The sequence below is a fragment of the Malaclemys terrapin genome, chromosome 25 (genome assembly GCF_027887155.1).
Source record: "Malaclemys terrapin pileata isolate rMalTer1 chromosome 25, rMalTer1.hap1, whole genome shotgun sequence".
Taxonomy (NCBI): domain Eukaryota; kingdom Metazoa; phylum Chordata; order Testudines; family Emydidae; genus Malaclemys; species Malaclemys terrapin.
This window is the reverse complement of record NC_071529.1, coordinates 16,874,509-16,902,272: the sequence shown is the minus strand read 5'-3', so window position 1 is coordinate 16,902,272 and position 27,764 is coordinate 16,874,509. Positions and strand designations below refer to the sequence as shown.

Below are 27,764 nucleotides of genomic sequence, written 5' to 3'. Positions count from 1 at the left end.
GGACAAGAAGGGCTCACCAGCAAAGCCCCGGGGGAGTGAAGTTGGATTGTTAGGGTATTGTACTGGAGTTGGGAGACCTTGCTATTTCTGCCAGACCTGGTTTCCCAGGTCCAGGCTGAAATTTCTGATCAGAACAAGTGAGACCCACCCACACCAGAATACTGCAGCTAATTGCCCAGTGGTTAGGGTACTCACATGGGATGTGGGAGCTCCTGATTCTGTCTCTGTCTGATTCAGACCATAGACTTGAACCTCAGCCTCCCATGTCAGGTGGGCGTACCATGGATTTATTTATTATCTGTCCTTTTCCTAATTGTTCCTAACATTCTGTTAGTTTTATTGACTGCTACTGCACATTGAGCAGATGTTCTCAGAGTGATCCACAATGGCTCCAAGATCTCTTCCTTGAGTGGTAATAACTAATTTAGACCCATCATTTTGTATGTATAGTTGGGATTATGTTTTCCAATATGCATTACTTTGCATTTATTGACATTGAATGTCATCAGCCATTTTGTTGCCCAGTTACTCAGTTTTGTGAGATCCCTTTGTAACTCTTTGCAGTCAGTTAGGACTTAACTCTCTTCAGTAATTTTATATTGTCTGCAAACTTTGCCACCTCACTGTATACCGCTTTTTCTAGATCAGTTATGAATATGTTGAACAGCACAAGTCTCAGTACAAATCTCTGGGGGACACCCCTATTTACTTCTCTCCATTCTGAAAACTGACCATTTATTCCCACCCTTTGTTTCCTATCATTTAACCAGTTACCAATCCATGAGAAGACCTTCCCTCTCATCCCATGACAGTTTACTTTAATAGCCTTTGGTTAGGGACCTTGTCAAAGGCTTTCTGAAAATCCAAGTGCACTATATCCACTGGATCATCCTTGTCCACATGCTTGTTGACCCCCTCAACGAATTCCAATAAATTGGTAAGGCATGCTTTCTCTTTACAAAAGCTGTGTTGACTCTTCCCCCAACAAACTGTGTTCATCTATGTGTCAATCATTACGTTCTTTACTATAGTTTAAATCAATTTGTCTGATACTGAAGTTAGGCTTACCAGTCTGCAATTGCCAGGTTGACCTCTGGAGTTTTTTTTTTTTTAAATTGGCATCACATTAGCTATCCTTCAGTCAACTGGTACAGAAGCTGATTTAGGTGATAGGTTACATGCCACAGTTAGTAGTTCTGCAATTTCATATTTGTGCAAATACCATCTAGTCCTGGTGACTTATTACTGTTTAGTTAATAGAATCATAGAAGATTAGGGTTGGAAGAGACCTCAGGAGGTCATCTAGTCCAACCCCTTGCTCAAAGCAAGACCAACCCCAACTAAATCATCCCAGCCAGGGATTTGTCAAGCCGGGCCTTAAAAACCTCTAAGGATGGAGATTCCACCACCTCCCTCGGTAATCCATTCCAGTGCTTCACCACCCTCCTAGTGAAATAGTTTTTCCTAATATCCAACCTAGACCTCCCCCACTGCAATTTAAGACCATTGCTCCTTGTTCTGTTATCTGCCACCACTGAGAACAGCCGAGCTCCATCCTCTTTGGAACCCCCCTTCAGGTAGTTTGAAGGCTGCAATCAAATTCCCCCCCCGCCACTCTTCTTTTCTGCAGACTAAATAAGCCCAGTTCCCTCAGCTTCTCCTCAAATCATGTGCCCCAGCCCCCTAATCATTTTCGTTGCCCTCTGCTGGACTCTCTCCAATTTGTCCACATCCTTTCTGTAGTGGGAGACCCAAAACTGGACGCAATACTCCAGATGTGGCCTCACCAGTGCCGAATAGAAGGGAATAATCACTTCCCTCAATCTGCTGGCAGGGCTCCTATTAATACAGCCCAATATACCATTAGCCTTCTTGGCAACAAGGGCACACTTTTGACTCGTATCCAGATTCTCATCCACTGTAATCCCTAGGTTCTTTTCTGCAGAACTGCTTAGCCAGTCGGTCCCCAGCCTGTAGTAGTGCATGGGATTCTTCCATCCTAAGTACAGGACTCTGCACTTGTCCTTATTGAACCTCATCAGATTTCTTTTGGCCCAATCCTCTAATTTGTCTAGGTCACTCTGGACCCTAACCCTAACCTCCAGCGCATCTACCTCTCCCCCCATCTTAGTGTCATCTGCAAACTTGCTGAGGGTGCAGTCCATCCCATCATCCAGATCATTGGTAAAGATGTTGAACAAAACCGGCCCCAGGACTGACTCCTGGGACACTCTGCTTGATACTGGCTGCCAACTAGACATTGAGCCGTTGATCGCTACCTGTTGAGCCCAACAATCTAGCCAGCTTTCTATTCACCTTATAGTCCATTCAGCCAATCCATACTTCTTAAACTTGCTGATAACAAATTTATCAGTTTGTTCCGAAACCTCCTCTGTTGACACCTAAATCTGGGACAATTCCTCAGATTTGTCACCTAAAAAGAATGACTCAGGTGTGGGAATCCTCCTCCCATCGTCTGCAGTGACGACCGATGCAAAGAATTCGTTTAGCTTCTCTGCAATGGCCTTGTCTTCCTTGAGTGCTCCTTTAGCACTTTGATCATCCATTGGCCCCAGTGATTGTTTGGCAGGCTTTCTGCTTCTGATGTACTTAACAAAAATTTGCTGTTAGTTTTTGAGACTTTTGCTCTTCAAATTCTTTTGTGGCCTGTATAATTATACTTGACTTGTCAGAGTTTATGCTCCTTTCTATTTTCCTCAGTAGGATTTGCCTTCCAATTTTTAAAGGATGCCTTTTTGCTGCTAATGGCTTCTTTTACTCTGTTGTTCAGCCATGGCGGCCTTTGTCCTCTTACTCTTGTTTTTAATTTGGGGTGTACATTTAATTTGAGCCTTTATTATGATGCTTTAAAAAAGTTTCCCTGCCGCTTGCAAGCTTTTCACTCTTGTGTTCCCTTTAATTTCCATTTAGTTAGCGTCTTCATTTTTGTGTAATTCACCTTTCTGAGGTTAAATGCCACTGTGGTGGTTTTCACCCTCCTCCCCAGCTGTTAAATTTAATTTTATTATGGTCATTATTACTGAGTGGTTCAGCTGTATTCACCTTTTGGACTAGATCCTGTGCTTCACTTAGGACTACATCATGAATTGCCTCTCCCCTTTGTGGGTTCCAGGACTGTCTGCTCCAAGAAGAGCAGTCATTATTGGTGTTTCTCAAAAATCTTTGAGTGTTATAAAGTTTAGTCATCTAAATCTAATTATACTGGCAATATCCGTGAGTAACAATAGCCACATACCCTGCTGCCTAAACTGGACATCCCAAACAAACAACTTCCTTACTATTAAAAAAAACCCAACCTGAAAGTCAGCAGACTCTGGCTAAAATGTAAACACTGCCCAGTAATTAACATTGGCAACTGACAGAACCTCAAACCATGGACTATGAAAATTGCTCAGTCAATGAATTACACTAGTGTACCCAAATATAGAATTTAACTCCATATGTTCAATATTGCTTGAGCAGAAAAAGTGATTTGCTATATTACCAGTTCCTACAATAATCAGAGTTGAATTGAACTGATATTATTTTGTTCAGCCCTCAAAATTCAAAAGATCTTGTAAATTTTTAGGTTCCGGATTACAGCAAAAGCAAACAAATGTACCTTCATGATCTTTATATAAAACATTTTGAGTCAGTAGTTAGGGTAATGCTCAAAACATCCATTTTCTAATGTGGAGGTTAGAAGTTCTTTTTTTCATGTAGTTTGTGTGGTGGTTCTTAATAGGCACTCCGTATTTTAACTGATTTTATAGCTAATATTTACTAAAGTGTTATTGAAATCAGTTGTATGCAGTACTGTTGTAGCTGTGTGGGTCCCAGGAGAGTAGAGGGACAAAGCAGGTGAGATAATATCTTTTATTGGACCAACTTCTGTTGGTGAGAGAGACGAGCTTTCCAGTTTACACAGGTGAGCTCTGTATAAGCTGGAAAGCTCGTCTCTCTCACCAACAGAAGTTGGTCCAATAAAATATATTACTTTACACACTTTGTCTCATTGATATCAGTTATAATTTTAATTTGTAAAGTACTCTTGGATAGATATGTACAAAATACAGTATATATTTTAACATGCTAATTTATATACAGTATGTGAAACTTTACTGATTTGGAGTGAAATTGATTAGCACCTCAACCACAGGCTCAAAATGTTCTGCAGCATGCCAAAGAGAAGAATCTGAAACTGAACAGGAAATAAATTCCAGATTTCACTGAATGAGTAGAACACACACTCAGCAACTGTACAAATGAAGACTCCAAAACAAAGAAACCTCAAAGATTCATGGGCATGTTAATCTAAGCATATTGATCCCAAATTTGTTACAGCTAAGTGCTCCACTCACAATGCTGAGTGAGGATAGTTCAGAATGACAAAAAGATGATTGGCAAAACAAGAGCTTTTGGGAATGAAAATAACTTGTTACAGTCACATCTTCACTCAAATACTCTGAGATCAGCAAAGAACCTATGATCTCAGTTGATTTAAACTGACATGGGTAAGGGGCCTGTCCTGCAAGCAGGGCTGGCTCCAGACACCAGCGTAGCAAGCAGGTGCCTGGGGCGGACAATGAAGAGGGGGGCAGCACGTCCGGCCGTTTGGCGGCAATTCGGCAGCGGGGCCGTCACTCCCTCTCGGAGTGAAGGACCTGCCGCCAAATTGCCGCTGTAGAATGAAGCGGCGGTAGAGCTGCCGCCGATTGCGGCTTTTTTTTTTTTTCCTGCTTGGGGCGGCAAAAACACTAGAGCCGGCCCTGCCTGCAAGATCAAGCACTTGCTTCTAATGCACTGGCTAACCTAAAATAGAACTGTGCCCATATTGAAAAGAAAAGCTAGCAATTTTTTTAGGTAGTGAGCTGTTTCATGAATGTTTATGGGAAAAATAAGGCTAGGTAGAAACCGATCATAAGCCATTATAAATCACAATACAGAAATTATTGCACAAAACACTGCCTAGACTTAAAACAATTATCACTAAACTCCTTGTCCAATCTGGAATGTGGGACTGGAAAGGCCTTCTTAAACCAGACATGTTTTTAAAGGAATTTGAAGTAAAAACTCACACAACCCATTTCCAGAACAGTATTTGAGAAGCTAAAACAAGAAACACAAAATGCCTCAGCTGAGCCTTACAACAACCTCAGAGAATAAATTTAGATTGATGACCTACAGAAAAAGCCCAGTCACCTCCAATCATACTTTTTTGTGGGTTCTGCATTTGATGGATTTCTCTACAGATGACATTTCATAATACTTACAGCAGGAGGCTAGAATCAATATTTAGCATTGTAAGAATATCACAATGCATATCACAATTCTTTATTAAATCACCAGTTCTGAAAATTATGGGTAGGGCAAAAAACTTGGTACCAACCTCTTGTACCAGACAGTTAAGCCTTAAGTCGTTACAAGCAGCAATATGCCAGCAAACTAAAACAGAAGAAATACTATAATGAGAATGCCAAACAGGATATCATTATTGCAAGTGAAAGAGAAGGTTAAATTTAAAACTTGCTAAGGTAATACCTATATCATTTGGACCAAGATCATGCATCGTACCCACTTTATAAATTGTAACAATGAAAGTCTGCATCCCAATAAACAAAACATAACTTGGAGGAAACTCTTAGCATTCACTATTGATATGGTAAGAGGCAGGATATTGGGCCAGGGGGACTACTGGACAACATTAGAGCTCAATCCTGCAAGGGGCTGAGCGCTCTGGGCGTGATCCAGCAAAGTGCTTAAAGCATACTGTATGTTAAGCCTCAAGCACATGAATAGTCCCATTGACATTAATGAGACCACTTGGTTTCATCTAATACATAACCTTTGCCTGCATTAATGCTTAATTTGATATTGGAAAATGAGGAAGGTTATTCAAATGATTGTACTTTGATGGCTTGTTATTGGAGCTATGTAGAAAAAGGAAAGTTTAAAAAAGGATTAAATACAATATTTTCTAGGGATTTAAATAAAATAAATTGGCTTAACATAGCATGACAAACTTAATTATAAGGAACATTTTCCTCGTACAGTAATTCACCCTCTGCAGGACATTAAATACCGGTAATTAATCTGCAGAGCATAAAAACAAATGTAGGTATAAAAAAACCCTAGTGCTTTCCCCCAGGTTAGTAGGGGGAATATCTAGTTTGTTTTAATAAAATAACCAGATTCAGTGCACTGAAGAAATGAGATTTTTTGCAAGTTACGTCATACATTTTCGTTATGATTATTTGTGACAATGTGCTCAGCCCTGTGCAAGGCACAGATATTGAGACCAGTCTCTACCCAAGAGAGTTTACAGTGTAGATTAGGTTTGTTCAGACAATGCAGACCAAAGCAACAGCAGCAAGGAACTCCCAGGTCATGGGGGTGGGAGAGACTTATTTCTATTTTATTGAGCTACTGTTGGAATTTTGCAAAACTAACATGCTTCCTAGGGGATCTTATTTTTCTATAGTTGTAGTAGTTTCTTGACTTTCTGTTTTTTCTCCCTTTGCTAAATTCGTAACTCTGACCCACAGCTCACCCATTGTTCATTAGTGTGACACTAACTGAATCCACTAACTACATGCAGGTGAAGTTGAATGAAGTTTTAGCCCTGTCTGTATTCATGAGCTTGAGAGAACTGAGATAAGTTTTCTTTGAACGGTAATACCCAGGTGGACTAATTAGACATTTCAAAGCAGAAAGGAATGCAAATGCAAATACTATTCTGAGATTAGTATCACAGAAAGTAAAGTCACTTCTGTAAAATCCTGGGGGAGCTGGACTTCACTAAACTGACAAATGCCACCAAGCAATAAGAAAATGAACTACACCTCTACCCCGATATAACGCAGTAAAGCAGTGCTCCGGCGGGGGTGGGAGGGAGGGCAGGGCTGCGCACTTCGGCGGATCAAAGCAAGTTCGATATAACACGTTTTCACCTATAACGCAGTAAGATTTTTTTGGCTCCCGAGGACAGTGTTATATCGGGGTAGAGGTGTATTTGAGGATGCACTCTTCATAAACAAAATTAAGATGAGAGGCAACAGATTGAAACTACTTTCACATGACACTGGAATGAAAGAGGCAAGTTGGGGGAGGTAATATCTTTTATTGGACTAACTTCTGTTGGTGAGAGAGACAAGCTTTCCAGCTGCATACTGGAATGAAACTTTGTGACCTGTCTATAATGACTTTGCCAAATAAGACACGTAGTGTGCAAATAGTAAAGGATACAGGGCTTTTTTCTTAGCAACCTTTGTGTGCTGTTGCATATTTCTCTGCAAAGCATATTTCAATTAATTTTACAAGAGTAAAGTACAAAGATTGTTTTGGAACCCCCAATCCATTTTCAACTCTCAATAATGGGTGTTTTGTCTTGAATGTGTGATCTCGAGGGGCAGAGTAACTGTTTGTTGCTATTTGAAATTAAGAAATTGTTCACTAGTAAAAGGGGAAGCATAATAGAGAAAAGAAATAATGGGTGTACAATGAAGTCGCCCTGCTCTAACTTATGCTACCTTCTCATCTAAGAGCTAGAAATAATTGACTTTAATACGAGTTGCACCTGTTATGCCTGGACCCAACACTGTTCCTACAGAATGCAAAACTGATATATGATGGCAGCTCCCTCCTCCTGCTCCCACCGAGTCTTTAAGTCCCTTCTGGTCCTCCCCTCCTATATCATGCTCCTGCTGCCCCATCACCTCCTAGCCAGTTATCAGTTTTCCCCTCTGTGGTTTTCCTGAAGTGCCTAAAATTGTGGACTAATAAGCAGAGGAGCTCGAACAGGCATGGAAATGGCTATTTTCTGGATTATGCAGCATCAAGAGCTGTGCAGCACCTTGGCAAAACAATGTTATGTTACCATTTGTACAGCCACATAACTGCATTGGGCATTGGACCCTGATCATAGTTAGCCTGAACAACCTACTAAAGAAGGATGCACTAAGATGAAAATGCTAGCATTACACAGGATAATAAAATATCTGTATGTCAGAGATACTCGACCTCAGACATTATCTTTGCTTATTTCAGGACTGTTTCTGAATCGCAGTCCTGCAAGAAGAAAATCATTTTGGTTTAAGTTGAACATTTGTCTCTAGCATTAAGACAACAGCTATGCCAGTGCTATCAGAAGATTCAGGTAATTGGTCTGCATGCTTTCAATTTAAGAATGGCTGAAATCCTAGAATGTTCTCACACAAAAGACTATCTGTAATTTAATTTGTTAAATTAGAGTTGAAATTGTACAAATTCATTTCCCATCAATGCAAGTACTAAAAATCAAGGATATCCCAGTATGAGTGGGACTGGATAAAGAGATGGATTTCAGGAGGAACATAGTTTGGTGACACACCTGGAGTTCAGTAATGTAATCTGGTGGCCAGGCTCCTATTGGACAAACATAGGCCTGTCCGCATGTAGCACTGTTCTCTATGCATGCACAATAAAGATAATTTTCCTACAGTTCTGATACTTTTTATGTCACTTCTTGCTACCCAGATAAATAGCACCTGTTAGGACAATATTAGCAGTGTCAGCTAATAGGAGCTGACAGATCATGGCATATCCATCCATCAGCTCAGTTGGTGCAGACTTCTAAAAGCATTATTTCATTAGCTAGCAAAATGGGTTTCAGGAAGGCAACATGCAAATGTCCGGTATGATATTTCTTTCCCCTTCCTGTGTCTCAGCTTACCTTTCTGCTATGGTACAGACCAGAGTTTAGTCTTCAGAAATCTGTCAACATCTATTGTACAGAGTTAAATCAGATAGAAGGAGAGTGACAATCTCTAAAGGAAAATTTTTACTGAATCTCTGAATATATGAATGCACAAGTGTTTACTTATTGCCCTTGAAACAACTGTGAATGTCAACTCCTTTAAAGATAAACACTCGCAGGGTTTCCCCCTAAGTTTAATACTTGATACGATCACAAATTGAAAAGCACATATCTATGTACACTTTTCTAGGAGGATTTACCTTTCTGTCTGTGTAGGGTTACCATAATCCAGCAATCAAAAAAGAGGATGGGAGGAGCCCCGCCCCCGTCCTGCCCTAGCCCCGCCCCCCACTCCTTGTCCCCTGACTGCCCCCTCCTGGGACCCCTTCCCCTAACTGCCCCCCAGGACTCCACCCCCTACCTAAGCCTCCCTGCCTCTTGTCCCCTGACTGCCCCCTCCTGAGACCTTCCCCACATCCTAACTGGCCCCCTAGGACTCTACCCCCTACCTGTACCCTGATTGCCCCAACCCTTATCCACACCCCCATCCCCAGATAGACCCCTGGGACTCCCACGCCCCATCCAACCACTCCCCACCCCCTGACAGTCCCCCCGAAAACTCCCGACCCATCTAAACCCCTCTGCTCCCTGTCCCATTGACTGCTCCGATCCCTCTCCCCACCCCTGCCCCCCGACAGCCCCCCCAGAACTCCCAACCCTCCCCTCGCTCCTTGTCCCCTGACTGCCCCCTCTTGGGACCCCTGCTCCTAACTGCCCTCCAGAACCCCACCCCCTACCTAAGCCTCCCTGTTCCTTGTCCCCTAACTGCCCCCTCCTAAGACCCCCCCCCAAATGCCCCCCAGGACCCTACCCGTACCCTGACTGCCCAAAACCTTCTCCACACCCCCACCCCCAGAAAGCCCCCCCCGAACTCCCGACCCCCCCGTCTCTTGACTGCCCCCTCCAGAACCTCCCTGCCCCTTCTCCGACCCCCTGGCCCCCTTGTTGTTGGCCTTTCTTCGCCTAATGTCTGGTGAACTTGCTCAGGAACTGCCTGAGCCGCTGGGCAGCAGCGGGGGAGGAGCTCCAGACTGCCGATCTGCGATGCAGGGAGGGAGGGAGGGAGGAGGAGGAGCCCTCTCTGGCTGAGTGTCGGAGCCCCATGTAAGTGACACCGGCCGGCCGGCAGCACTGTTAGCCGCGCGTGCTCTTCATGGGGGGGGAAGTCCGGACATTTACAAATTCCCCCCGGACGCTATTTTTAGCTTAAAAAGCCGGACATGTCCGGGGGAATCCGGACGAATGGTAACCCTATGTCTGTGGAGTGGTGTCCAAACCCTTTGTAGGACACATAAGCTCCTCAAAGTCTGGGAAACAAGTGATAGCTCCACAGTCTCTTTCAAACTCCCTTTGAATCTCTGCAACAACGTCTGCAATTTGCACACCCTGCAGAAATTCTAATGTTCTCCTCCAGTGAAGTAAAGAAGCCTGCAGTCTGAATCTAAAACTGGCAAAAATCCCTGGACTTTAGTCCTTACAGCAAGCCAGCCTTGCGTTTGCACTGTTTCACCACTGAGTTTTCCATGGCTCCCATTCCTCCTCTTTATAAACTCCTCCCCCTCGTGACTCTGGGTGTGTCCTGCCAGCCTGCTTGCCTACAATGGGATTAACATTCAAACAGCTAATGGGTACACCTAATGCCCACCACAACCAATTTCTTGATGATTCTGGCCCCTGGGGTATGTCTATACTGCAAGTGGAAGCATGCCTCCCAGCCTAGGTTGGCAGACCTATGCTAGCTTTACTTGAGCTCGTGTGCTAAAACTGGCAGTATGGTTGTTGCAGCATTGGTGGCAGCTCAGACTAGTCACCTGAGCTCAAACCTAGAGGGCTGGGTGGGCTTGGACTCAGGTTCTAGCTCAAGCTGCCACCCCGCTGCAACATCCACAATGCTATTTTTAGCATGTTCTCAAGCAGAGTTAGCACAAGTCTGCCTGGGCGGGGAGGCAAGCTGCCAGCTGCAGTGTAGTCATTCCCAAAGAGTCCCCCCATTGCTCGATTCTTTAGTGGTTATTAATTATTATTGATTTCCCATGAATTACTAATTTAAAGAGTTGGGGATTATAGGTTTCCAGTCCCAGAATCAGGCACAACAGAAGCAAAGTTATCAAGTTTGGGTTTCCCAACCAGACACTGATGTGCACAACAATGACACTCACTCTGAGGGCAAAGCAAAACTTTACTCATTGGGATAATAAAACTACACCTCTACCCCGATATAACGCATTATAGAGGTGTACTTAAAGACACAACTGCTCCAAACCACATACAAAGATAGCAGGAATATAAAGTTAAGCTGATATTTTGTACCATTCCTTACATATACTCACACCCTTAGGAATCTGGTGGTAAGAGACAAGCAGTCCTCTCCTCTGTCCCTGGCATGCCAAATAAGTTTGATGGTCCAGATCTCTTTGCCATGGTGGTCTGGCCTATTATAGGGCCTGATATTTGCCATGAATATTCATACAAATGCTCATCTTCCTTTGCCCATATTGAACTTCCTCACCCTAATAATGTTGGGGTATCCTTATCCTATATTGGTTAGTATATTAATGATTTTAACTTATCATGTACGTCAATTTGTTGCCAAGGCAAGTTCATGGTTAAGCATCTGCCAGCATTTTTATCCTAAAATATCCAAGCCTAGCATCAGTTCAGTGTTCCTGGTATCGTTTTGTACAAACTGCCCCCTCCAGCACAATGTTCCCAGTTCCCCAAAACTCATGGTCAGTGTTGGGCCACTTACTTTTGCTAAGGATCATAGGCCTCAAAGCGTTATGCTAATTGCTTAAGCGAATACCTTACAGGACATAGGCCTGTAGGTTCCTTGCGTTACTGCTAACTTGAATCCTAAGCTAGCTCTATGGGTGACACCTCCACACAAAAAATGCCACCCACCTGCCTCAACAGAGGGGGATCTTGATGGGCCATCGGTGAAAGGGGACAGGCCCACCAGCGAGAAAGGGGGGCTGTGGCACTTCTTTTGGCTCCATTCCAGGCGGGAGCGTTTTGCTTTCCTCGCCGCACCTTCAAGCCACAGTGATTCAGTAGGAATGTGCTCAATACCTAACTGAGGTACTTGGGTTGAGTTGTTTATTTGTTGCAACTTGCAGCCAGTTTCCAGTGTGGTTAAGAGAATAAAATTAATAGTTCCCAGAGGTAAAAGACCTGGTGATGGGCCTTGGGCTCATGGGATGGGGTGAGACCTTGTGCCCTTTGCAAGCTGAGGTCCCCACTCTTCTGCACCCTCCGTCTCCTTCATGGGGTAGGGGGAGGGTCTAGGACTCAGAGACAGCTGAGTCCTGCCAGATAGGTAGAGGAAACCCGTAACTTGGGGTAGGTTTATATGGTAACAAGTCCTGTAACCCCTACACTGGAACAAATTAAATGCCTGGTACAGGACAGCATGGGTAATGGGTGATTAGTGTCCCCCTCCCCTGTGTTAAAGTTTAATAAAAGTTGTGACTTTCCTCTTAATTCCATGTATGTGTCTGTCTTTTTGCAGCTGTGTCCACATCAACAAAATATGGATCCGTCATACTATTTCTTTCCTTATTTACACCTCTCAATGCTGCAATGCAAGCAAGTGGGTTACTCTAGCTTAGGTCCAAGATATAATGTAGATGAGTGATTGGGCATTTCAAAGAGATCCCAATGTTATAGGAACCCAGGGAAACATCAGACACAGGGAGCAAAATTTCAATAATTGTGATTTTTTTATAATCTTAGAGTAAGTGGATTCTGCCTTTGCTGGTTTTGGCACATGTAGAAAATTCATGTGAGATCTGCTGTTTAAGAAGGGAGTTGAAAATCAAGAGCAATGATTGGAAATAAGCTTCAACTCTCAGTATAACCTTAATTATCAGGAGCACAATTTTATTGTACTGGTCAAATACAATTATAAACAATGCAGTAACAGAGCGCAGATAAGAGATGTTAGTTATCCACAAAGCTTTTGTTCTCTACATTTTGCAATTAATTTAGGATTGCATGAGACTTTGGCCCTGTTGACATCTCAACTAAGACCTGATTCAAATCACAAAGAAGAAATGGGATTCCTTAGAGATGTCTTCAGTGAAAAAAGTCTAAGTTATCTAATGAAGGTAAATGTTTTTCACAAAATTTCCTTTTCTTTGTGTTCTGTATTTTTCAGTATTCTTAATTTCTTTGCCACATTGTGTAACTAAGGCTTACTTGTTTTTATGTAGAAGAGAAAACTGAACAGAGAAAATACATATATTAAAGTTACTTTAAAACAACAAACATGAACAGTATCCTATGAAAATTACTTTTTTGCTTGCTCTGAAATGAAATTTCTGCCTAGTTTTGAGTGAATGTCATTTTGAAGCTGTAGAAAGCTGCCATCACTAAGAATCAGAAAGGGGGATTCTCTTGTTACATAATTGATATTTTCATTGTTAAAATAATAATTCTCTATTTGGAGAATTTTTTACTCTCAATTAACTAATTGATAAATGCAAGTATCAGTGCCCAGTAATGAAAACATTTTAGAGTGCAATAATCAGAATTTTCCTTTAAACCACGGAACCTCAATCATAGGCGTCAACTTCTCCTGGCGCCGGTGGGTGCTCGACCACCCCCAGCCTGACTCCACCCCTGCCCTGCCTCCATTCCAACCCCTTCCCCAAAGTTCCTGCCCCAACTCTGCCCCCTCCCTGCCCCATTGGACTCCTTCCCCAAATCCCCACCCTGGCCCCACCTTTCCCTGCCTCCTTCCCTGAGCGTGCCATGTTCCTGCTCCTCCCTCCTCCCTCCCACAGCTTGTTAGGTCGTGAAACAGCTGTTTCATGGCAGCAAGCGCTGGGAGGAGAAGCAGGGACACAGTGCGCTCAGGGGTGGAGGCGGAGGTGAACTGGGGTGGGGAGCTTGGCTGCCGGTGGGTGCAGAGCACCCACCAATTTTTCCCCGTGAGTCCTCCAGCCCCGGAGCACTTATGGAGTCAGTGCCTATGACATCAATTACACAAGATATTCTCTCATCTACAGAACCAACAGCAGCAAAAATATGAGCAGAACTATTCTGCTCTTGACATGGATCATTCATTAACACAGAGTTCCCCACACTGTGGGGTGTGCCCCTCTTAGGGGGCATGGGCCAGCCCCCATGGGGGCCGGGAGGGAATGCCACCCCAGTTACAACTCTGGCTCCTGGCCTCGTCCCCAGCCTTGGCCCCTGGGCATATCTCCGTTCTCAGCCCCAGCCCCAGCCCCGCTCCCTACTGTGGCCCAAGCCTTTGCCCCCTTACCCCTGTCCATGGCCCCCTCCTTGGGAGCCGCAGCCCGGGCTCCTGGGGAGGTGGTGGACAGGGCTAATGGGGGCAAGACCACTGCATTAACACTTACAATATTTGACAAAAGAATGTGCCCTTTTGATATAAAAATATGCCTCATGGACTAATAAAAAGTGTCCAGAAGACTAATTTAGGGAGTACCACTATAGAATTAGTAATGACAGTTAACACACTAGTAATATTAGAATGTTCATTTAAATCCTTTTCTTTGCTGATTTGGCATCATCACTGATGAGTATATCCACCAAAGTAGTGATTTGATCCTGTATAAGTCTGATCAGTGAGGTCTGAATATGGGCAGAGTACTAACACACAGCTGTTAGATGATTATTTAACGCAAAAGATCAAAGACATTAATCAAGTCTTCTTTTTCTTCCTCTAAGCTACACTGCGGGGAAGATTCTTTCAGAGGCATAAGGGATTTAGGAGCACAACTTGGGCTTTGTGCTCCTAAAACCCTCTGGCGCCTTTGAAAATCTCCCATGCATTAGTTGCACTGATGATATTTCCTTTGGACATAGAGCCTTCTGGTTTCAGCAATAGGACTTTCAGCTAATGACCTCCAATACATTGCAGTATCAAAAAATCAGGAATTCTTGACCTTTGTAGTCACTTACCTGAAAACACCTGTATTTCAGATTCATGAAAAGCTCCGCCATTATGAAAGACAGAGTCCAACCCCTGTTTTACATAGTGCAGCAGCTTTAGCCGAGGATGTAAGTATGTTTGTCCAGTAAATTCTTTTTGATGTCAGATTTGTAAGTTACATACTAAAGAACGGAAAGTCTCCAACTGAAGTTACTCTTCCATGGACTAAACTAAAACACAGCTCACATATTTAAAAAAAAAAAAGCTAGAACCCACTCCATCAGATGCATGGAGTGGAAAATACAGGAGCAGGTATAAATACATGAAAGGATGGGAGTTGCCTTACCAACTGTGAGGTAAGGGTATAAACGCTGAAGAAAATGGAGAGACATCATAGCCTACATCTTTCTGGCTTAGGAGAATGTGATAGAACGCATCTGTACCCATTTATAATTGATCAGGAAAGTCACTCTTCAGTGATACATGAAGTTGATCTCTAGGACAGGAGTTCTGAACCCCTCCCTCCAACATGCAATAAAAACTCCACAGCCCACCTGTGCCACAACAACTGTTTTTCTGCATATAAAAGCCAGGGCCAGCATTAGGAGGTAGCAACCAGAGCAGCTGTTCAAGACCCCAAACCACAGGGGGCACCGTGAAGCTAAGTTGCTCAGGCTTTGGCTTCAGCCCTAGCCCTGGGTGGTGGGATTCAGGGCCCTGGGCTGCAGTCCCGTGCGATGGGGCTTTGGCTTTCTGCCCTGGGCCCCTGCGAGTCTAATGCTGGCCATGCTTGGTGGCCCCACTGAAACCTGCTCATGGCCCCCCCAGCGGGCCCCAGGCTGCTGGTTGAGAACCACGGCTCTAGGGGATGTCATCATGTACTGGAAAGCCTGGAAGTATTTGGAATATATGAAATTGTTTATCAGATCCCCATGACAATGTACTAGTCAAGGCTAGTTAATCAACTTAGAGTTTAGTGTTGGTGTATTTGTTTAGGGTTTACATCTAAAGGCCTCAATTTCTGTCCGCGTTCAGGCACTACTATAATATACACATAATAAAGCAGGTTAGAGACATACATCTCCTTCAGGATACATGTATATTTTATTGAGATTGCCTTTAAATGCATATTTCAGTTACTGTTGCTTCTTTGAAATATGACACAGAAATTAACAAACATTGACCAGAAAATCCAGTTGCAAATATATTGCCTTACGTTCTTTTGTTAATACTTTTTAAGGTAATTGAAGAGTTGCAGACTACACCAGTGAATAATGAAGAAAAAGAGCTGCTTCAGCTATTGTCAACACCACACCTTAGGGTAAAACCCATACTCCTAAGCAATGCAAGTCTCAGCAGGATTCCCTGACAGAAAACATTGTTAAGAGCAAGTTACAACTAAGATTACCTAAGGGGGGGGGAGACCCCAAATATGCTTCCTAAGGATTGCAGGACAGGGGTTCTATTCCTACACATTTTAAGAGGTGTGCAGAATCTGTCTCCTCCTGCAGATCAAGTTGACCAGGGGTTTGTGGCATGTGGGGCTCTGTGGCAGGGCACCGGCACGGCGCCACCTGATGGTCATCCTGGGAATTAGCTCTTCCAGCCTAGAGCATCCTCTGCAGGCCGGTGTCCCGCCTGCCACTGGCCCCTGTGTCCCTCCCAGACCCCTGTGCCCTTTTACACTGGGGTTCTGCCCCCAGCAGTAACCCACAATCTGGGTCACCCCAACCCTCTATCCCCACCTTGCCTCAGTGGCTACTGCCAGTCATCATCTAGCCCCCACTTATTGGGGCAGACTGCAGTCTGTAAACCACTCATCATCGGCAAGGGAGTTAGGACCTGCTGCCTATCTCTGGGCTGCCTCTTTGCAGCCCCAGTACCTATTTTGGCCTTTTAGCAAGGCCTGCAGTTTTACCAGGTTGGAGCTCCCCAGCTCCCTCTGCCCTTCCCCAGCACTGCTCCACCTCAGGTACCCTTCTCAGCTCCCAGGCAGCCAGGTCCTTCTCTCTTTTATAGAGCCAGCTGTGACCTGATTGGGGCGTGGCCCCAGCTGTGGCTGTTTCCCCAATCAGCCTAGCCTTTTCTCTCAGCCCCTGCCCTCTCCAAGGGCTGGCTTTTAACCCCTTCTTAGCTGGAGCAGGGTGAATGCCCCGCTACAGGCTCCTAATGCAGAAAGGGGCATTATCCTTTCCTCCTCCATATTTTCTAAGGTGGGAGAAGAGACCATTGTCCCCATCTTACTGCCCCCACCAGCCCTCTGCTCACTATAATTCATCCCCACCACCACCCTGCAGACCTCTTAAATATGAAGCCTGTTTGGCCTCGCTTTATTAATCCATGGAATTAATTATGGCTCATGACTGTTCTGAAGAACTTATTTTAACTCATCTGTTTCAGTCAGTGCAGGATCCCTGGAGCTGCGGGAGAGGATCAATTAGATCACCAGAGCCCATGCGCAATTTGGGAGAGCCAGTTTAAAATCTTAGTTACTTTAAAAATTGGACTGTGAGCAACAAAACTTTGGTTCTGTGCATTAGCTCTTGAGTAGATGAGCCCAGTAAACTATGCTATTTCTCTTCTACCATTTGTTTTGTTTTTGACAGAGTTGCAAAAATAAGTTAGAAAAATCTGTGGAGCCTCATGGTCATGTCTCTATTTGGGTTGCTATTATTCAAGAATCCCTTCTCCAATTTACTTCAATTTGTTGAAAAGTTATGTTACAGGCCCAGCTGTAACCTATTAATTTGGGGGGCGGGGGCTGATGGATTTTATTTGGCTGCTCGATAATCATAGGACAGCAGTAATTAAATATTATAAATATAGATTTTGCACTTACAAAGCACCTTCCTTCCCTTTCAAGATTGCAAAATATTTGACAAATGTTAACTCAATTGGACGTCTTTGGGAGCTAGTTGAGACATTTTGGCCATGAATCAAAATGTAGCAAACTATATTTAAACCTTTTAACTAAACAACTAGGCTAAAAACATGTTATAGAACAAAGTGAACCCAAAAATCAAACTAAAGCTCTTGTTCCAGACAATTTTGTTGTTTCATATGCCAATGAAAGTTAAATTAAAAAAAAAAGAAGAAAATGTAGCCATAGAACGTGATATAATATACCAGTAGACTCTCCATGAAGTTTTATGGTAGGTTGTCATCTAAGCTTCCAAATATCCATTATGTGAAATATTTATTGATTTACAAACACTGTAATGCAGTCTTTCCAATTTCTTTTCTCTAATGCTAAATGCCTCTGGGGCTAGATCATTCCAGGGAAGAGCAAATGACTGGTGCAGATGAAAAGTGTAAAGGATTTGCCTGCAAAAAAGGCAAAGCATTATTCTACACAAAAATCTGCACAAGCAAGATCATTTTAAAGGGTGACTTGAAGAAGCAGTTAAGTGCTTTCTTTATCATTCCTCATTGTTAGTTAGAGCATGATCCTGTTCCTACTGATGTCCATAATAAAACTCCCATTGACGTCAGAGGTACAGGATCAGGCCCTTAAAGATGAAGGAAAGAGGAAATATTCAGGATTCTCTCTTTGAGTATGCAGGTGTCTTTTTAACACAAATTGGATCTTTAGCTTCCTTTTTCACTAACGCAGGCAGAGCAGAAACTCATTACATTAGCTGTGAACCTTTGCACTGTTTTAGACAAGAAATAGTTGATGCTTGCCAAGAAAACAGTATATGGATTTTCACCAGAGTAGATAGGCTCTTTTTGCACTGGCTCTTATGTCTGGAAGAAGAGAAATGGCACCCTTCTCAATTTTGCCTGAACTATTTTAATCTTTTATTTTTTTCTTATTGTACAGGCAATGCTTGTAGTACATGATACTGTTGCCCAGAAGAACTTTGACCCGGTCCTTCCCCCTCTGCCAGACAATATTGATGATGATTTTGATGAAGAATCAGTTAAAATTGTTCGTCTAGTGAAGAATAAAGAGCCTTTGGTATGTATAAGGTACTCTTGTCCTATCCTCAGATTAAAGAGAACAATTTTTCTCCCTCCTCCTTTTAACAACCTTTTATGTACATGAGAATTGTTGTCCCACCTTCGTCTTTTCTCGTCCAGATTAAACAAGCCCAATTTTTTTCAGTCTTTCCTCATAGGTCATGTTTTTTAGACCTTTAACCATTTGTATTGCTCTTCTCTGGACTCTTCCAATTCAGCCACATTTTTCCTGAAATGTGGTGCCCAGAACTGGACACAATACTCCAGTTGAGGCCTAATCAGCACAGAATAGAGTGGTAGAAGGGATTGCAGACGTACTCACCCATCTGATTATCACATAAAAGCAGTGTCCAAACACAAGTTGGGTTGATTGCAAAATTAGTTACAGAGGAAGACAAAATGTAATTATTGTCTTCCCCTTAGGAAAAGAACAAATTCAAATTTTCAAAATTTAATCAGATTTTTCATTATTTCGCCATTAAATGTACTCTAAATAAGTACTTTAGCTTGTTTTTTTATTTATGTTTCAGGGTGCCACCATCAGAAGGGATGAGCATACAGGAGCTGTGATTGTAGCGAGAATCATGAGAGGCGGTGCAGCTGACCGCAGTGGTAGGTTTCTGAATAAAAGCAGTTTCAAAATACAATTTATAAACTACATTTTATAACTTGTAAAAAGTTCTAATAATTTCTAATGAAATCCTATGGTTACTCACCCGCAAAGCTAGCTCTTTGAATACTGATGTTTACCCTACAGATATCCAAATAAATGCTATACAGCACGTCTCCAGTCTCCACAGGGTTAATTCCTAATATATTTGACCTTGCACCACTTAGAGGCAGCTCTATTAGAATTTATTAAACGAGCTGAATTGGGCTTGCATGGAGATTTTATACATAGCAAATAAAGTATTGAAGTGTCATTAATTTTTGTTATAATTTGTCCTTTTTAATCCAATAGTAATACAATCCCAATGCTAATGTATTACTATGATGAAGAAATATTAGTACATTATAGCTTTCTTCTAGTCTCTTATTAGCATTTTTCATATTAAAATAATCTGATAAGACGTTTATTGTAAAGGGGCTAAAACAGTGCCATTAGCATTTCCGCTTCACATCAATAATGCACCTTTTAAATCCGATTCTCTGGTAATATGGTTAATAGGATAAAAACTGCCAATAGAATGAGGAAGACTAGTCTCAAATTTTGATTTAAACAAAATTGCAAGGTGGCTTTTTTTTTTTTTTTTTTTAATAACTTTTAACCCAGAACCTTGGTGTGCTTTCAGCTCTGAATACTGTTGATGTAACACACCAAGGCTACTGTGCTGACCCTTTTCAAAGGTCTTCTAAATATTCTTTTGTAGAAATATTAGTCTGAAATAAGAGTGTCTACCCAGTTATCCTATTGTTAGTACTAAGTCTTCCTGTAAAAGGTAGACGTCAGTGAATAAATAAGGTCATTTGTATTTTACATAAATCAATAAGACATAGTAAATGTTTTGTGTGTGGACCCACAGTGATTGTGAGCCATATCATTCTGTCCAGTTCTATGCAGAACTTCCCACTGATGTAATTGGGAATTCCATTTTAAAACAGATGGAGAGAGATGTTCCTCTGGTATGATTGTGAGCTGCTGGCTGGCCATTTTATTGTGAAGTTCTAATATGGTCAGTAACTAGTGCTGACATTACTAGGAATACAAAACTGGACTGCATGAGCAAAGCTAAACCCTTTATGGTTTGCTTTAGGTTATAGTTTCAAAATTTAGCCCATCAGACTTTCTGAGGCCATGCTGTGTAGAGCTGTCTGTAAATAGCTCACAGCAGCAGAGGTCTTTCAGCATGAAGAATTAGCAGCTTATCTTCTAATTCTATAAGAGTTGTCCATCTTTGCAAGTACATTCCGGTATAATGTCCGAAGTGCAGACAGGGGATTCAGATACAGTGTACGAAAACAGGGCGGTAAAAATGGTCCCTCACTGCAGGTCCAGTACACAGACAGTGTGATTAGACACTAAACTTCCTCCTGATCATTACAATGGGACACATGGTTTGCAAAGTGTCCTCTCTCTCCCTATTGCCATTTTAGGTGATTATGGGTCATAGGTGAAGAGTGCCAGGTAGTGAGAGGGCAGGAGACTGTAAGGTGCAATGTTGGCAGAGGAGTACAGGACTAGTACGGAAAGTCATTAGGTACATATGGATAACATGGGTGTGGGTAAATAGGTTAGCAGCATCTTAGCAGGCTGAGTATTAGTTCTAATATAGTTATCTTGTTTTTAGGTCTTGTCCACGTTGGAGATGAGCTAAAAGAAGTCAATGGGATTGCTGTGCTTCACAAACGACCAGAAGAAATTAGTCAGATTTTGGTCTGCTCTTATTTTTACTTCGAGATCTATTATTACCACGTAGGCTTGTTAAAGCAGTAGATAGGTGACCCTTGTCCCTCAGTAAATAATATTACACAGGTATAACTGAGGACAGAATTGGGCTGTCTTTACAATGTCCTTATGAATTTATTCCAACTGTTTATAATCAAATAAATAGCTTTCAGCTTTAAAGTTAAGAAAGTTGCATGAAACTTTGAGTTTGATTCTGAACATGACGAATATGATACACATAGGTTATCTATGGCTCTGACCAAGAGCTTCCCTTTCATGATTGGTTCATGACATGAGAATTGCAGATTTAAAAAAAAAAAATCATTAAAATATATACAGTGTATTCATAATGTAGTGTGCTAGGGAGCTGAAGGAAGCCTCATCTCAGAGGCATGGGTCTCCCATAGGCTTCTTGCACAGCTGCAAACCTCTCTCCTCACCCCCTAAAAGCCCCACTCAGACCCTCCTGTTCTCAAGCCCTGCTTATTTCTACCCCTTCACATACTTGCTCATACCAACAGGGCCACAGCCCCAAAAGAACCTTCTTTCCCACTGCTCACCTCCCCTCTTGTGCCTTGGCTCACCATGGTCTCTGAGGAATGAAGCTGATGGGTCAGGGAGGCAGATGGAACTGCTTTGTTCAGTCAATCAGCTAATTTTGTTTTAGATCAAAACTGTTATGCTGACTAAAGGGAATAGCTGTGTTTAACTTTAAAGTTTCAAAAGTGGCCTATATGTGAGATGAAGTTAGAATGTGTGTGAAGTGTAGAGTTTCTGGGAACTGTAGTTATTTAACTAGAGGGACCTGAAAAAATATGTAGAAAACATGACAAAACCTTTTTGAATGCTCCTTTCTAAATTTTATCTGCAAAAATTAGTCAATATTGTACTTAAAAAAAGACACAGTTCTATTATTCTGTGAGTTGTGTCTAAATTGGAAACTAAGTGTAATAATTAAATGTGAAGAGAGATTTTTAGTGCAAGCCTCAATATAGGCTTAGCTTGTGAGTCACTATACATGTCTCCATAATAAAGAGGATATTGCACAGGGTAATACATACAAGGGACAGAATATACACTTGACATCTTTGGGGCATCATGGTAACCACTTTAAAGCTAAAAAAGTATCTTTTTCAAAGTTGAAAGCCTTGGTTTGGCATGTGAAGGCTGAGATGATCAGACAATTCACTAGTACCAGAAACTGAATTGGAGTGTGCTGCAGCGTTTCTTTGTACTATTTCAATGGAAAGAAATGTATTTCTCTCTTTTTCTCAGGCTCAATCTCAGGGATCAATAACATTAAAAATAATTCCAGCCATCAAAGAAGAAGATCGTCTGAAGGACAGCAAGGTATGCAACCCATCTGAAATATCTCTCCTTTTTTTTTTTTTAAATAAATCTAGTGCATAGTTCTGCAGTTCGTTGCTGATTTCAGTGGGAAATCCCACCTGCAAAATGAGACCCTAAATTGATTTGTATCAAAAAGAATAATAAGGTATTCTCAGAAAAAAAAGTTCTGCTAAACAGAAATAATTTGGATGATACCAGGCTGCATATGAACACTAATTTTGCGACAAGCTAGGGTACAAATCTACTCTGTGCTAGCCTGTCGCACATGAAGTGCCCATGTGGACCCTGCTGCCGTGCACTCTAAATTTCTTTGTGCACTTTAATCTACACCCATTTCAAAGTGCACTATGGAACATGTAGTACACAGCAGGCTAAAGTGGGTAGATTTACACTTTAGCTTACCACGAACTAAGGTTAGCCTTAACTCTTGATGCATCTTCCCTCATAGCATTTCCAATATCTAGCATTTTCTCTTGCTCCATAAAACCAAAACTCTTGTCCAGGCCTGCACTATCTCTAACCTTGAGAACTGTAACCACCTCCTCTCTGGCCTTCTTGAAATCCACTCAAGTCAAAAAGCTGCTGCCATCTTCCTGGCACATAGCTTTGACAGTGTTACCCCACTCACTCTGAGGTCCCTCCACTGGCTCCAACTTCTTCACTGCATAAATGCAAACTTCAGGTCCTCTCCTTCAAGACTCTTCATTACTAAACCTCCTGCGTACTTACCCAGTTGTCTATATTGGTCATGAACCAGCCCAACAATTGCAGCCTCCAGTGTCTGCTAATCCTTTTCAAGGACTCCTTCCTGGCAGCTGCACATGCATGAAGTACCCTCCCATAATCAATTCACAAATCCACTTTAGATCCTTTCAAATATTTTTCGAACTCCATTTCTCTTATGACCATAGTAAGATGCCTAATAATGATTGGCAGTTTGCTTGTTACAGATTCTTCTAAATCTGGTGTCCATTTGTGTAATACAAAAAACACAGGGCCACCCAGAGGATTCAGGGGGCCTAGGGCAAAGCGGGGGAACTGCGGCGCTTGTACTCACCAGGTGGCGGTTTGAATCTTCGGCGGCATTTCGGCTGCGGGGGGCCCCTTCAGTCGCTCTGCATCTTCGGCAGCACTGAAGGGCCCCCCGCCGCCGAAGACCCGGACCGCTGCAGGGCCAGGGCTCGCGGGGCCCGGGGCAAATTGCCCCACTTGCCCCCCTCCCTCTGGGCAGCCCTACAAAAAATGTTTTGTATATACTGAATCCTGTAACTTTTATAAATAAATAGCTAATCTACACAAACTTGTGTTTCTATTACTGTTACCATATTGCCCCCTTCCTAGCCCCTCTCCTTATTTTTCCCTCTATCCAGTTGTTGCATTTTGTCCTTATTTAGACAAAGCTGGTTTCAGCTAGGACTGTCTGTGTAGATGCTTGTGCAGTGCCCAGTGCAGTGAGGCCTTGGTCCTTCTTTGGGCCTCGCTTTGCTACCACACTATTTCTTTTGATACTACCTAGAAAAAGTCACATTTTCTACAGTAGTGAGCAAATCAAACTTGTATGTAAGTGTAGCTTGATACGCTTCCACTTCAGTATGAAACCACGTATAATCCGTATAATATTTAGGGATGTGGAAATGCCATTCTAAAAGTGCTTTAAAATTCTACGTGGGACAAGCAGCAAAGAGTATGTTATTTTTTCTTAAAGGTATTTATGAGGGCACTCTTCTGCTATAATCCAAAAGAGGACAAAGCCATTCCCTGTCAGGAGGCAGGGTTGCCGTTTAAGAGGAGACACATCTTAGAAGTTGTGAGCCAGGATGATCCAACATGGTGGCAGGCAAAGCGTGTTGGTGATACCAACCTCAGGGCAGGATTGATCCCTTCAAAACAGTTCCAAGAAAGGTTTGTCAGTGAAAGTTATAGGATGATACATTCATTAATCATAACCATAATGTTATATTATTTTTGTGGTGCTTTCGTGCTTTGTTTGGGGACATTACTTATTTTATGACAGGAAGTATAGGAAATGCCACACTGGATCAGACCAGGAGGCTATCTACTCCGGCATCCTGTCTGACAGTGGCCAATACCAAAAGCTCCAGAGAAAGGTACTAAAAATCCTCAAAATGTACAAATTATGCAAATAGCCTTCCTAGCTCAGGTGGTAAATTGTTAGTTTATGTCCTGAAGCATGAAGGCTGACACAGTTTCTCCTCTTTTTTTTTTTTTTAACCTAGTGTAAGTGTCTCTCCCTTGAACTTTTGTAAGTTCTTGACCTTATGGATACCATGTGGTAATGAGTTCCACAGGTACTTTATACATTGCATAACAAATATTCTCATTGTTAAATTTGTTTCAGTATTGGAAATACTTTACACTGGAAGATATTTTGTGATTACCAAGTAATTTTCTCTCTCTGTGCTTCACTTTTCTCCTCTACAAAATGGAGATAATACGTCCTATATCTTCTCCAGAGTGAGGGTTTTGAGGCTGAATTAATTTTGTTAATGTGAAATGCTTGTGTAGAAGGGGCTATATGAATGGAAAATGTTACACAATGCAGCTGCCAAAGTGGAGAAACAAGGTACCCTTCCTTTTTATTATGCAAGAAGACTGTATAGTTTCGGTTGATTTTACCACTTAGCATTTTGGCCATTTCCAAAACAGACTTGAGATGAAATCTGGAAGAAAGGTTGCCACAATTTCCTAATTAAAAATGATGTAAATTGGTTAAGCCATATATAAATGATTGAGCTGCAGCAAGTAGATTTAGCAGATTGTGGTTCATAATCCAAATCTGCAATATGTAATACAGATATGGAAATGAGAGTTTCAGACCACAGCATAGAAAATTTAAGCACATGAAAAATATTTTTGGCATGATGATAAATTAAGAAGCTGCCAAGAGGCATAATAGATGGAGAAAGCAAAACGTTGTCTGGAATTGTCAAGGATATGGAGAGAAGATCCTGAACAACTATTTTTTCAAGAATAAGGGAAAACAAGTAATAGACTATAACATGGAACGAATAGCACTAAATTGGTGCTATTATTTAGAAGTGTATACTACTGCTACTTGCCAAGCATCTGAACTCTATGAAGCACTGGCATTTTAATTAAAAAATTAGTCTGTAATAACCTCCACTCCCACACATATCTGAACCTTAATCCCAATGCATCTTTCTACATCTGGTCAGGTTGACCCAGAGGCTGGCGAGAACGGTGCTTAATAGGCACCTTACTGTAGCATTCACCACTCTCTAATGTGCTGCTGTCCAAAGCACAATAGGCAGGGCGGTCATGGGTCTGACCCATCTTTGTGGCTATGGAACACATCAAGCAAATTAGGAGGCCACATCCTAGTGCTCGAGAGAACAAGTAGTGAATCCTGTCCCACTGCTGTGAGGCTACAGGGGAAGAGGGGAAAGATGCTACCTACACTCCTTCCGCTGGCACCCATTGGAACTAATTGGTAGTTCCAGTGTTTGCAGTGGATTATGTACAAGGGGAAGGTTAATACCATGGTCACCATTAAAGTGAATTTCTGGGGTAGTGTTGTTTGTATGTACTTGTAACTCAGTTTGGCTGCCACGGTTTCCAAAGAGCTGGGTTCAGCTGTTTACCAAAGTTCATCTTTTTAATTAAAATGTTTTGGCTGTACTTCAGGCTGTAATCTTATTAGTGAGCACTCCCTGGGGGCGTGAACAGAAAACCATGGCCACAGAGCCAATTTTCAAAGCAGCTCACGCACAGCCAGCATATTTTTGTCAGTAGCTGTCCTAACCTGGCTGTATTGTACATAGACATCAGTTAAGTGTGGCTGGTATTCCTCTAATGTGTTCTAGAATATTAGGAATTCTGCAAATATTGATCTCGGGAAAGCTATTATTCCCCTTCCTGGGGATAAAAATGAATATTCTGGCACTCCTCTTTCTCAGATCTGGGGCTGCTCTGGACTTGTGTAAGGGATTAAACTCCCCCCTTCCCCCCCTCATGAATATACATAATGTAAAACCCTGGGCATCTTGTTTTAGCCCCCATTATGGAGTTGTGTACTGGTATGTAGTATAAATAACTGTCTTTAAGGAAGGTTCTCCAGTGATCAGTGCAAAGTGCAGTTGTCTGAAGAAAAGTTAATCGCTTTTGTTAAAAGTAGTTTTCAAGCAGGTAGCTAAATTTTGAGTATAAAACAAAGTTTAGAAGCTGGTCTAATAATTTGAGCACTCAAATATTCTAGAGTCGTTCATGGCTGTCTCACTTCATCTCCATCCAAGATGCTTTTCCAGCTAGCTCAGTTGGTTTGTTAGATTTTTATGGAATAAGCATGAAGCTCCAAGATCATCCGGCAGGCCCTGAATAATTTCTGAATATCATATCTTCAAATTATGTATTTTGGACTAGAGATTGATCTCATACCTTTGACTACCCATTGAATTCAGTAAGTGGGAGACTCTGATGGTAGAATTTGGCTAATTTTTCATAAGTGATAATGAAATTAGGACTTTGTACCAAAGATAAAACAAAAAACTGAGATGGAAAAAAACAGTGGGAATAGAAACAAATGTACTTTGGAAACAACCACACTTTTCATACTTGCATCTGTATTTCTGTGATAGTCTTTCCCTGGTATATTAATCTTTCAGCATCTTTTTTCCACCTGTTACCCAGCAATGACAATTTGAGGTCATTAAATTTAATATTTAAAACATGCATCTAAGCCAGAATCAGAAATTTGCCTTTTGCAAAAAGCTTTAATTCTTCATCCGCCATACCATCATATGTATAAACTGTCTATATTAAATTTCTCTTTATAAGTCACTCATGTATAACTATTTAATATTTAGGCGTTTGAATTATAGAAGAACTATAGGCACTCTGCAAAACTCCAAAACTGTAAAGAAGCCATTATGTAAGTTTCAACAGATCTTTATTTCTTCAATGAATTCACTGTTGATATATCAACTTTCCAGTAGGTTGACATGATTTTAATCATGTGCTTAAATATTTGTTACTCTGATGTCATAGATGGTAATGATTATTAGCTGTCACATGGAAGGATTTGGGTTTAAGTTTTGCCCAGTATTGCCAGTCCCAGGCATTCAAAAACAAAAAAACAAAAAAGAAAACCAATGAATGAGCCCCCAAAGTCATAAGATTGATTTAAAAATAATGAAATTTTAAAATCATGAGATGTTAAACATAATAAAGTTTAGACTTGTTATTTACCAGCTGGGCTTTGAGCTTTAGGGTGTCTGTGGGTGGGGATGGGGGTGTGTGTGTGTATCACATTTTCAAGCTTTTCTTCGCAAGCTCAAGGGCTGGAAATGTACTTAAAACTAAGAAAAGAGGGGGTGAGGGGGAAACTGAGA

General features: G+C 41.9%; 1 protein-coding gene across 3 annotated transcripts in view; it reads left to right on the top strand.

Annotated features, from left to right (window-relative positions):
- Positions 1–27,764, top strand: part of MPP3 (MAGUK p55 scaffold protein 3) — a 78,383-nt gene that overhangs the window by 2,491 nt on the left and 48,128 nt on the right. For 2 of the 3 annotated variants that reach the window (XM_054014067.1, XM_054014065.1), the window contains exons 2-11: positions 8,047–8,155; positions 12,782–12,900; positions 14,747–14,824; positions 15,937–16,017; positions 18,520–18,657; positions 19,190–19,271; positions 20,948–21,033; positions 22,321–22,395; positions 24,101–24,297; positions 27,240–27,304. In XM_054014067.1, the coding sequence (XP_053870042.1) occupies positions 8,131–8,155; positions 12,782–12,900; positions 14,747–14,824; positions 15,937–16,017; positions 18,520–18,657; positions 19,190–19,271; positions 20,948–21,033; positions 22,321–22,395; positions 24,101–24,297; positions 27,240–27,304 (946 nt within the window). In that variant the 5' untranslated portion in view covers positions 8,047–8,130. Of the gene's footprint in view, positions 1–770; positions 938–8,046; positions 8,156–12,781; positions 12,901–14,746; positions 14,825–15,936; positions 16,018–18,519; positions 18,658–19,189; positions 19,272–20,947; positions 21,034–22,320; positions 22,396–24,100; positions 24,298–27,239; positions 27,305–27,764 lie in introns of all 3 variants that reach the window. The other variant, XM_054014066.1, reaches the window with a different exon arrangement.